This window comes from Rattus rattus, chromosome 9 (genome assembly GCF_011064425.1).
Source record: "Rattus rattus isolate New Zealand chromosome 9, Rrattus_CSIRO_v1, whole genome shotgun sequence".
Taxonomy (NCBI): Eukaryota; Metazoa; Chordata; class Mammalia; order Rodentia; family Muridae; genus Rattus; species Rattus rattus.
The window spans coordinates 56,744,628-56,757,214 of NC_046162.1; the positions used below are offsets into that span (position 1 = coordinate 56,744,628).

A 12,587-nucleotide genomic window follows, 5' to 3' on the forward strand; every position below is an offset into this window, starting at 1 on the left:
TTATTTTTTTTTCTATTCTTTTTTTTTTGGAGCTGGGGACTGAACCCAGGGCCTTGAGCTTGCTAGGCAAGCGCTCTACCACTGAGCTAAATCCCCAACCCCTTGTCTTATTTTTTGAGACAGGGTTTCACCACCATTCGACTTGCTGTGATTAGAAATTCGTACATGGGGGCTGGAGAGATGGCTCAGTGGTTAAGAGCACCGACTGCTCTTCCAGAGGTCCTGAGTTCAAATCCCAGCAACCACATGGTAGCTCACAACCATCTGTAAAGAGATCCGATGCCCTCTTCTGGTGTGTCTGAAGACACCTACAGTGTACTTATATATAAAATAAATAAATAAATAAAAAAAAAGGGGGGGGGCTGGGAACTTAGCTCAGTGGTAGAGCGCTTGCCTAGGAAGCGCAAGGCCCTGGGTTCGGTCCCCAGCTCTGAACAAAAGAACCAAAAAAAAAAAAAAAAAATCTAAAAAAAAAAAAAAAAAGAAGAATTTCGTACTTGGACCTTTTTTTTTGGCATTGAACTAATAGAGATTAAAGATCTGTCTGAGTACTGGAATTAACAGTGTGCACCATCACAGCCTCTCTCTCTCTCTCTCTCTCTCTCTCTCTCTCTCTCTGTGTGTGTGTGTGTGTGTGTGTGTGTGTGTGTGTGTGTGTGTGTGTTTAAGACAAGGTCTTCCTGTGTAGCCCTGGCTGCTCTTGAACTCCTGTTGACCCGACTGCCGCAACCTCCTAGGTTCTGAGATCACAGACATGAGCTGGAGAGATGGCTCAGAGCACTGACTGCTCTTCCAGAGGACCAGAGTTCAATTCCCAGTCACCACACCGTGGCTCACAACCATCTGTAATGGGATCTGATGCCCTCTTCTGGTGTGTCTGGAGACAGCTATAATATACTCATAAATAAAATAAACTTTTATTTAAAAAAGGATGACTACAAATTCTTGTAAGTTTTATATGTGTGTGTGTGTGTGTGTGTGTGTGTGTGTGTGTGTGTGTGTGTGTGTGTGTAGGTTGATGGAGATCAAACCCTGAAACTTGTACACACTAGCCATACATCCAAAGTCCCACCAAGTTGCCCAGACTAGTCTCAAACACAGAACTCCACTGCCTCTGCCTCCCATATTCAAGAAGTACAATTGTGGGCCAACATTACGGTTACCAGTGTGGGTTTGAGCCTTGGCTCTGCCCCTTGCCAGCAAGGCAGCTTCACCATCTCTTTCTCTTGATCACTTAATATCTTCATCTAGTTGGGCAGTGGTGCACACCTTTAATCCCAGTACTGGAAAGGGCAGAGGCAGGAGGATCTCTGTGAGTCTGAGGTCCAGCCTGGTCTACAGAGTGACCAGGACAGCCAGAGCTGTTACACAGAGAAACCCTGTCTAGAAAAATAAAAAAAGGGGTTGGGGATTTAGCTCAGTGGTAGAGCGCTTGCCTAGCAAGCGTAAGGCCTTGGGTTCGGTCCCCAGCTCCGGAAAAAAAAAAAAAAAAAAAAAGGGTTGGGGATTTAGCTCAGTGGTAGAGCAATTGCCTAACAAGTGCAAGGCCCTGGGTTCGGTCCCCAGCTCTGAAAAAAGAATAAAAAAAAAAAAAAGAAAGAAAAATAAAAAAAAAAAAAAGAATACTAAACCAAAACAAATGAACACTTCCACATACATAGACACATGTGCACACACACACGCTCACACACATCCATGTGCACACACATGTGCACACACACATGCTCACACATATCCATGTGCACACACACATGCTCACACACATCCATTTGCACACACATGGATATTACAAATGCACATATATACATGTCCATACACACACACACTCACACACATCCATATGTACACACACATACTCATGCACACACATGGACATGTACACATGCACAAATACACACATCCATACACACACACTCACACGTATACATGTGTACATGCTTACACACATCCATGTGTGCATACATATGTGCATGCACACACACACACACACACACACACACACACACACACACACACACCCTGGATGTAAATAAGGAGGTGCAATGGCATTGGCGTTGTGAAAAGCAGTTGGGTGGCCAAATGCATGGTCACCCTTGTGATCTCAGCACTTGGGAACTGGAGGCAGGAGGATTGCCGTGAGTTCCTGAATCCCTTGATTCAATCAGAGCAGGGCTGGCAAGATGGCTCAGTAGGTAAAGTTGCTTGTCACCAAGCCTGCCCTCCTGAGCTTAGTCCCTGCAGAGAGGGATTAAAAACAGTAGAGGGAGAGAACCAATTCCTGTGAGTCGTCTCTAACTTCTGCTCAAACACCCAGGAACTCACACACGTATGCTCGCAAATAAATACGTATAAAGTTCAGTGCAGGCCTGGTGGCGTGGCGTGCAGCAGTGAAGCACTTTCCAGAACACACAGGGCTCAGGGGCAAACCCCAGCACTAAGAGAGAAAGCGAAGCTGTGCAGTGAGATGGGCTGGAATTTCCTCCATGAAGCAGTGCGGTGAGATGAGTGGTCCCAAGCTACTGCAGGCTGGCGTCAGATGAGTGGTCCTGGCTATGCCTGCAGAGTGCTGAGACTATAGTCCTGGCCACTATTCCTAGTGTTTGTCTTCTGAGGTAGGGTCTCTGACAGCTCAGGCTGGCTTCAAACTCATCGTGTAGTTGTCAAGGTCAAGGATGATAACCTTGAGCTCCTAGTCCTCCTGCATTCATTCCCAAGTGCTGGAATTAGAGAAATGCACCACCACTCCCAGCCATGTAATGACTTGTGTATGTAGGAATATTCCCTCCCTCCCTATCTCGTCCGTCTGTCTGTCTGTCTGGTGTGCGTGTATCAGAACATACATGTGCAGATGTGTGTGCATGCTTGTGAAGGCTAGAGGTCAATGTTGGTATCCTCCTCTGCAGATACTCACTGTATGCCCATACTTTTTGAATGAGAATCTTTCATTGGCCCTGGAGTTCAATGAATGGCACTAGCTGGTCGGAGAGCGCCAGGGATCCTCTGGCCTCTGCTTCACAGCGCTAGGGTTACAGGCTCTTGCTCTTTGCCTGGCTTTTTACAGGTTCTATAGCAGGTACTTTACCCCCTAGAACAGTTTAAAATTGGGCCGGGGAGATGACTGTTCTTCCGGAGGTCCTGAGTTCACTTCCCAGCAACCACATGGTGGCTCACAACCATCTGTAATGAGATCTGATGTCCTCTTCTGTTGTGTCTGAAGACAGTGACAGTGTACTCCTATACACATAAAATAAATAATAAATTAAGAAAAACTTAAAAAAAAATAGTTTAAAATCCTAAACCAGGAGTTCAAGGCCAGTCTCCTTCATAGCGATTCTGAAGTTATAGAGACCCTGCCTCAACAGAACAGTGTGTGTGTGTGTGTGTGTGTGTGTGTGTGTGTGTGTGTGTGTTTTGTGTGTGTGCACGTGTTACAGTGCTAGGAATGAAACCCCGACCTTTGGACACGTTGAATAAAACATTCTACCACTGAGGTCCACAGACAGAGGCATAAATGCAAGAGCTCATGGCCGCACTATTTTTTTTTTTAAGATTTATTCATTTATTATATATAAGTACACTGTAGCTGTCTTCAGATACACCAGAAGAGGGCATCGGATCTTTTTACAGATGGTTGTGAGCCACTATGTGGTTGAATTGAACTCAGGACCTCTGGAAGAGTAGTCGGGTGCTCTTTTTTTTTTTTTCCGGACCTGGGGACCGAACCCAGGGCCTTGAGCTTGCTAGGCAAGCACTCTACCACTGAGCTAAATCCCCAACCCCTAGCCGGGTGCTCTTAACCGCTGAGCCATCTCTCCAGCCTGGCCGCACTATTTATAATTAAGAAGTAAAGACAATCCAAATGTGACTGGGTAAACAGAGCAGGGTTCATCCGTTGAGATGTCACCCAGAAGCAAGGCACAAACTGCTGATCTGTGGGCGGGCACGTGTATACGGATACGCCTCAAAAACACTACACCTCTGTGAAGGAAGCACGGGCAGAGGGCCACACGGTTCTGTTTCTAAGATGTGTCCAGAGATGGGAGCTGTCTCTTTATAGCCAGAAAGTAGACTGGTCCCTGGGCTGGGGAATGGGACTCACTACAAATGGGGGTAAGGGTTCTCATTAGTGATTTCTTTCTTTCTTTTTTTTTTCTTTTTTTTTTTGGAGCTGGGGACCGAACCCAGGGCCTTGTACTTGCTAGGCAAGCGCTCTACCACTGAGCTAAATCCTCACCCCATGATTTCTTATTGATAAAAATAAAATTGGATTTTGATCTCAAGAGAGAATCTTATGTAGGCCAGGTTGGCTCTGAATTTACTATGGATGTAGTTGAGGATGACCTGTACCTTCTGAGTCTCCTACCTCTATCCCCTGAGCACTGGGATTACAGATGTGGCCCACCACGGCTGTTCATCAGCATCACCACCACCACCACCACCACCACCACCATCACCATAACCACCACCGCCATCACCATCACCACTACCACCATCATCACCATCACCATCATCCTCATCATTATCACCATCATCATCACCACCACCATCATCACCACCATCATCACCACCATCACCATCACCACCACCACCACCACCACCACCACCACCACCATCATCACCATCACCACCACCACCACCATCATCACCATCACCATCATCATCACCTCTACCACCATCATCACCATCATCCTCATCATCACCACCATCACCATCACCACCATCACCACCCACTACCATCATCATCACCATCATCACCACCACCACCATCATCACCATCACCATCATCATCACCTCTACCACCATCATCACCATCACCATCATGATCACCACCATCACCACCACCACCCACCATCATCATCATCACCATCATTTATTTTGCAGGAGGATGGAAGATAATTTGCAGTAGTCAGTTTTCTCCTTTTGCCATGTGGGTTCTAGAGATTGAACATAGGCTTGGTGGTGAGTTCCTTTGTCTGCTGAGCCCTCTCACTGGCTAGTTTTACATAGTACCGGGAATCAAACTCATGGCCTCTAGATGCTAGACAAGCAGCTCCTCAGCCTAGAGTTAGATGAAAAGACGTACATTTTTTCTTTTTGTTTGTTTAATTAAGCCCTCGAGATGGTACATGGCTTCCTTTCCTTCTTCCTTCCTTCCTTGTTTTAATAATTATTTATAGTATATGAGTACACTGTAGCTGCCTTCAGACACACCAGAAGAGGGCATCAGATCCCATTACAGATGGTTGTGAGTCACCATGTGGTTGCTGGGATTTGAACTCAGGACCTCTGGAAGAACAGTCAGTGCTCTTAACCACTGAGCCATCTCTCCAGCCCCTCTTCCTCCCTCCCTCCCTCCCTCCCTCCTTTCCTTCCTTTCTTCCTTCCTTCCTTCCTTCCTTCCTTCCTTCCTTCCTTCCTTCCTTTCTTTGTATTTGAGGCAGGGTTTCTCTGTGTAACCTTAGCTGTCCTGGAACTCACTCTGTAGACTAGGCTGGCCTCAAACTCAGAGATCTTTCTACCTCTAGAGTACTGAGAAACAATGTTTAATTAGACATTGGGTTAAGTATATGAGCAGGAGCCCATGTTAGTCACCTTGGATGATAGGTGAGTTTTGAGAGCAACTCTACAAAATCGTTCTATGCCTTCAACATATGCACAGTGGCACCTGTTGCCATGCATCAGAAACAATAAGAATAAGTAAAAATAAAGAATAAATATTTAAGGGGTTGGGGATTTGGCTCAGTGGTAGAGCGCTTGCCTAGGAAGCGCAAGGTCCTGGGTTCGGTCCCGAAAAAAAGAAAAAAAAAAAAAGAATAAATATTTAAAAAGCCCCAGTATAGTCGTTTGGTTTTATAATTCCTTGGGGGCTGGAGAGATGGCTCAGTGGTTAAGAGCACTGACTGCTCTTCCAGAGGTACTGAGTTCAATTCCCAGCAACCACAGGGTGGCTCACAACCATCTGTAATGGGATCTGATGCCCTCTTCTGATGTGTCTGAAGACAGTGACAGTGTACTCACATACATAAAAAAATAAATAAATCTTTATAATTCCTTGGACAGCGGGGTAGAGTCAGGTTGACACCTGGGGCCCACTGATCTCTCCTGATCTTCAAGCCTCAGGTCCCAAAGAAAGACCCTGTCTCAAAACCTAGGTGTAACAGATAAATATATAAAAATAAGTAAAAATTTCAAAAAGCAGAAGGCTCCCGGGAGACAACAGTGGAGGTTGACCTCTGATTTTGACACGTGCACACACATTCACGTGCCTCTGAACATATATGAACACCCACACCACCATATGTACACACACACACACACACACACACACACACACACACATACGCGGGCGCGCAAATTTAAAAAGCAGAGTGTGAGTGGTGGTAGACAGTTATAATCCCAGCTACTTTGGAGGCTCAGGAGGATCTGCAGTTTGTAGCCAGACTGGGCTACCAATTGTCATGGAATTGAACAGAGCAAACAATTGTGTCTACGCTAGAAGGCAGTTACCAACAATAAACAGCAGAATCCTTAGAGATTAGTAAACACAAAATGCGGGGGAGTTCTATTGGGCTGAAAGGACACTTCATGTCTTTTCTTCTTCAGGAAAAAGCTTAGCCTGGGGGGCCCCGCCCTTCCAAATCCTTGAACAAGGCCCCTTCCGCCTCGGTTACGAACTAGATGGGGAGCGAAGGAGAAAAGTTTTCTGGCCTAGCCCCCAGGGGCCCTTCCTATTTCTTCTGTCCCTCCCTCTCTGGAGAGGTGTCCTACAGTTCCTCGCACCCAGCCTGTGTCTGTAGGGGAAGAACCACCCATCCTGTGGTAGGCGGAGGATGGGGCCGAGTGCCCTCTACCGTTCACTGTGAGAAGTACAGCAACTGAGCTCGCCCACGTGAGGGGATTGGTGCTGGGAAACTTCGTGTTTAGCCCTGCTGTAGATGTTGTGAGAAAACCACAGTTGTCCCATATCCTGAAAGGGACGTTGAGACACAGAATATCTGGGCAATTCTGCTGAGGATTTCATAGCTGCCCCCACCAAGTCTTCTGGGAAAAAAATGTCACCTTGACGCCAGGTCCTTTCCACTGTAGCATATACCCTTTGCCCTCAGTGTTTTTAACCGGTACTGGGCAGGGAAGGTGGAGGGGATTTCTCTTCTAGGGGAGAACTCTTTAACAGCACTGACCCCTTCATTAAAACTCTAATCTCAGGTTTGGGGAATTGGAAGCTTTGGAGTGGGAGAAGGAAGAGGCCTGGGAGCTGCATTGTTATATAATATTCCCTGATTTATTCCCACAGAGATCCACACCGTGCTGGGTGCAGGGCTGCAAATTCGAGAGACTCCAGAAAAGGGAAGGAGAAAGGAGCCTCCCAGGCCAAGCTCCTGCAGTGGGCAAAGGCCGATCTCAGACATCTGTCACAGAGACGTGGAGTTAGAGAGTTAGAGATGCTTCTTTGCAAGCTACAAAAAAAACCAAAAAAAAAAAAAAAACCAAAAAAAAAAACACCCTACTAAGGCTTTCAACCCCCTCCATAGTGCAGATCATCCACCTTCCATCATTTCTTCCAGCCTGTGTGTGTGTGTGTGTGTGTGTGTGTGTGTGTGTGTGTGAGAGAGAGGGGGGGGTTTTAAGGTAGGGTCAGGGCTCTATGGGCAAGGAGGTTAGATCCAGTTCAACCACCACATGACCTGGCAGGACCCCAGAGGGACCCACCCACTTCATGACAGCTGTCCCAGTCCTAGAGCTCTATTCCCAAGAGGACACCTGGGGTGGGGGAAGAGGGGGGTCAGAATATTGAACCCTCTTCTTCCATAACTCCCACTTTGAAGCTTAACCTTGGGTCTCTGCCAAGGGAAGGGGGAGGGGGACCCATTCTATCCCTTTCTTCTCAGGTTTTGTTTGATGTTATTTAGAAAAACAGTGTGTCTATTGTCACTGCTGGGAGGATGACGATGCAAGCTGCATCACTTGTCCTGTTACAGAAAAACCACCGAGTGTGTATGTAAGCGGAGCGCTCAGGAAGCTGAAGCCGAAGATGGGCTTCCAGGCCACACGGTGGGTGAGACCCTACCAAGGAGGGAGGGAGGGTTTTCTTTTGCCCTGGCCCAGAAGATAATTCTGTATCCCCCAGTCTCATCCTATCCTACCCCTGGTCGGAGCCAACATATAAATCTCTTGTACTTCTATAGAGGAAAAGCGACATCTAAACTGATTTTAGGGTGACAATGAACAGCCCAAAGACTCACTCATTCACAAATATCATTGTGCCGTTTGGGCAGTAGGGATATAGCAGTGATCAAGACTGGATGTTCTACTGGCTGCTGGGCTCGACTGTGCAGCCAGGGCGCCGGCTCTTTCTAGACTCTGAGGAGAGAGAGGTCAGCACTAAGGAACAAGCCAGTTTCACAAATTGTGAGTAGGCTGTGCAGGAACTAAAGGGAAAGAGATGTGTGCATTATAGAGTATGTTCTGGGAATGATTCACTTTTTGTTTGTGGGTGGAGAGTAAGAGTCTTTTGGTCTTTTCCACCCATTCTGGCCGCTCAGGATCCAGAGGGTAAAATCCCGGGATCTGGAGGCTCCCAACTGTGTCAGCGCCTTCGAATTCCGTTAAGGCGTGGGGTACTCCCATACCATAGCAAGAAAAGGAAACAAGACAGAAAGTCAGCGTATTGTCTTCCGTGGGTCTGTCAAAGCTCCCCGTCCTCCAAATTTATTTTTTTCCTTTATGAATCTCGCACATATATAGCGAATTCCTAATCACTCACTCTAAAAGCGTTTTTGTTTGTTTTTGAGTTTCCTGAGTGCCAGGCCGCTGTTCTACCGGCCCTGAGCAAAGACCACAGGACACCCTTAGCTACCCCAAGCTCATAAGCGACGCTTGGTTTCATCCTTTTCCTCCACGTTGTTTTTGAGCTTGTCTCTCTGAATTCACGGAGCTCCATTCTCTTCTAAAGGGCTGAAAAAAAACTTTCCCATTTTACAGATGCGGAAAAAACCCGACTTCGTCGGGGTAAAAGAGTGGCTGGACCTGCGACCAGGTAAAACGATTCCAGGCCATCAGGGGCCGTGCGTCTGGTCCCTCGTACTTCCACCCGCGCGCGCCCAGACCCATGCGTCCCTGCTCCCCGCCCTCCAGCCCAGCAGCTCTGGGTCCACGTGTGTGTGTCTGTGTGCGGAATGGGGACGGGGGCCGTGCCGCCCGAGGGGTGGGGTCTACGTGACGTCAGAGCAGCAACGTCCAATCAGAGGCGGGCTCGCAGCCGCGGCGCTGGTATTGGGGCAGCGAGGGGGCAGTTCTCTATAACGCGGTCTCCGGAGCCAGCGGGGAAGAAAGAAGCCGAGAGGGCGGAAGGCGCCCTCCCCGCCGCTGGGCCCGGGCACCGGGCGCCGGGCCGGGGTCCTTCCCGCCGGAGGCGAGCGCCGACTGCTTTGTTTGCCCCCGCCTTGGCGTTGAGAGGGGATCGTGCTGGGCGCTGCGCCGGGAACGCGGCGGCAGGAAGCGCGACCGATTGCACCGGGGACGCGCGGGGACCCAGGAGTCCGGCCGCGGCGAGGGCCGCGTGACGATACCGAGGAGAGAACCGGAGAGCGGCCGCGGGCTCCCGGTGCCGGGCTCGGGACGCCAGTGAGCACAGACCTCCCCGTCGACGGGGGGCGATGTTCCCCTGGCCCGCGGGCTCTTCGGGCCGCCGGGGTATCCCGCCGTTGGGACCAGGGCCCCCGCACTGGGCGACCCCCAAGGCTGCTCCATGGAGACTCTGTGTCCTCCTCCCCGCCTGGCAGTACCCGCCTCCCCGAGGGGGTCTCCCTGCTCGCCTACGCCCCGGAAGCCGCGTCGGGGGACCCCAGAGTTCTCCCCACTATGCCTGCGTGCCCTCGCCTTCTGCGCCCTTGCCAAACCCCGGCCGTCCTCCCTGGGCCTGGGGCCTGGAGAGCTGGCGCCGCGGACCCCGGTGCTGCTGGGCTCCCGGGCCTCGCCATGCACAGGCGGCTGGGCCGCGGACGGCCTGAAGCACCTCGGGGCACAGGCCGGGCGGCCGAGCGAAGTGAGCTCCGCGACCCGCGAGGATGCAGACGTCGCGGTGTGCCCAGGCGGTGGAGAGGAGGAAGAGGGCGGAGGCAGCTTCCCGCACTTCGGCGCTGGTTCCTGCACACCTCCGGGCCGCTGCCCTGTTGGTCCTCGGGAATCTCCGACCAGCCCCGCCCGGTCCCCGCCCAGGCCAGCTAGGGGTCTGGAGTCCCAGCTTGATGCAGCTAGCAGTCCGCCCCTTGGGTCCAGCTCCCGGCCTCCGTCACCACCTGCGGGCCTCTCCCCGGAGCCTGCGCCTACCGAACAGCCTATGCCGGACTCCGAGGCTCCAGAGGGTGGAGACCCTGCGCCGGTCGCGCCTGAGGCACCCGCGCTCAGCCCCTCGACGGCAGACGCAACGCCGGACGCGCCCGGCGATCTCCGCCAGGAACATTTCAATCGTCTGATCCGCCGTTCGAAACTTTGGTGTTACGCGAAAGGGTTCGCCCTGGACACTCCAAGTTTGCGCCGAGGTCCCGAACGGCCGGCAGCCAAAGCCCGGGGAGCAGCCAAGAAACGCCGGCGGCCAGCGCCGCCCCCGCGCAGTGTACAGCCACGGCGACCCGCCCCGACGCTTCCCACCTCGAGCACCTTCCACCTCCTCGACTGCTTTCCCTGTCCCCCAGCCCTGGTGGTGGAAGAGAACGGAGACTTAGGGCCGGCTTCCTCGCTTCGCCTCCCGGGAGACGCAAAGCCGCCGCCTGCTCACCCGCTGTGGAAGTGGCAGATGGGAGGACCCGCTGTCCCTGAGCCCCCGGGCCTCAAATCCTGGTGGGTCAACTTGGAAGAACTCTGAGCGTCGGACCTCTTCCACCCGGGGACAAGTTGGAGCCCCGGATAGCCTGAGGGCTCCAGGAAGGAGCCTCAATTCTCAAATTTATCTGTTCTCCTTTGCCTTGTGTTTTATGAGCTGTGGCCCGAGGGACCTCAAATGACAGTGATCTTCAAGCACCTGAGAGGTCGAGGTGATAGTCCTTCTACTCATCTTAATGGAGGATCCAAGGACTGGCGTCTGGGGGAGCCTGTAGAGAACTGCATGACCAGCCCTTCTCTGTTTTCCCTGCGGGCGGGCAGAGCCTTCACCCCAGGGGAGCAAAGCGGCTAAGGTCCTAAGACCAAAAGAAAGGGACAGAGGGACGGACCTTGGTGATGGACAAACCGGTTGTTTCCATGTTTGAATGAGGGTCATTTTAGCGGTGTGGGGGCTGTGGTTGGGGTTTGAAGGTGATTGACAGCTCCCTGGGGGTATCCCCCACCCCCACTGCCCAGACCTTTAACCCCTTACACCTCCCTTTTCTCTCTTCCTAGCCCTTCCTCTCCCCAAGTTCAGGTGATCCTCCCCTTGTGGAGAGCTGCAGTCTCAGCCAGCAGACTTTACCCTTTTGTCCAGTTTTGGAGTTTCCCTTTGCCGAAAGGCTTGATGAGGGAAAGAGACCTCCAGCCCAGCGTCCTCCTCACATTCGGAGAGGAAAGGAGGCAGAGGGCCGTGTTGTGGGGCCCAAGGCTGGTTTTGCCTGAGGAAGGAGCCAAAAACTCCCTGGGAAAATGATGGAAGATGGAATAAATCAATAAAATCAAACCAAACAAGTCGTCTTTCGAGGTCCTCGCCCCCAATTTATGGATGGGATGGTGGGGTGGGTGGGAAGGCTAGTCTGAATCCGAACTTCAGACACCCTATGTGGGTGGGGAAAGGCAAGTGAGAGGACCTCGGGTGTGGAGGGAACCTGTGCTGGGTGAGCTACCTTAAGCCTTTCTTAGCCTCAGGCATTTTGGGAGTTGTCAGAGAGCTGATGGATCAGAAGGGGGCAGGGCCTGGGGATTAGGTTTGGGGTCAGAGGTTCTGTTTTCCGGGCCGAGAGGAGCTAGGCCTGGACCACACCCCAGTCAGGACTGACTCTTTTGAGTCAGAAGGGTGGAGTGGCTTACTCTACGTGGGGCGATCAGGTTCAGGGTAGGTGAGTTCCGAAGCGTGCCTGGGGTTTGAGATCTGCCCCCTACGGAGGACTCTAATGACCCTTGTGTCCACCTGATGCAAGTGTTCCCACGTGACACTGGGAAGGGCTAGTCTCCTTTTTTTGTGAAGATCCTTTTGTAAAAGTTTGCCGTTTGGGGTTGGGGATTTGGCTCAGTGGTAGAGCGCTTGCCTAGGAAGTGCAAGGCCCTGGGTTCCGTCCCCAGCTCCGAAAAAAAAAGAACCAAAAAAAAAAAAAAAAAAAAAAAAAAAGTTTGCCGTTTCTGTAGAGCAAATCCTTGGGGAGAACTCTCTTGGACCTCAAAAGTGTTTTCAGAGCGGTCCCCTGGCCCTGGGGGGTGAGGAAGGACGGGATGGGGTGGGTGGGCACTTTGGCTCTCTCTTTCCTTAACATCTGGCCTTTATGAACCCTGCTGACCTCCCCTCCCCCTTCCAGCTGTGTCCAGGGGAGGGGGAAGGAGGAGGGGAAGAGTGCTATCCATTCTGACGGGGCTGGGGAAATCTGTCATCTCCTGCCCGCCCCTCCCCCTCCCCCCAGCCCCCTGCA

General features: G+C 51.5%; 1 protein-coding gene across 1 annotated transcript; it reads left to right on the forward strand.

The window, feature by feature from the left end:
* The first annotated feature begins 9,292 nt into the window (after positions 1-9,292).
* Epop (elongin BC and polycomb repressive complex 2 associated protein) lies at positions 9,293-11,661 on the forward strand. Its single transcript, XM_032913779.1, has one exon. It carries the CDS (start codon positions 9,749-9,751, stop codon positions 10,862-10,864), a length of 1,116 nt encoding a protein of 371 aa, XP_032769670.1. The 5' UTR covers positions 9,293-9,748; the 3' UTR covers positions 10,865-11,661.
* Positions 11,662-12,587: the final 926 nt, after the last annotated feature.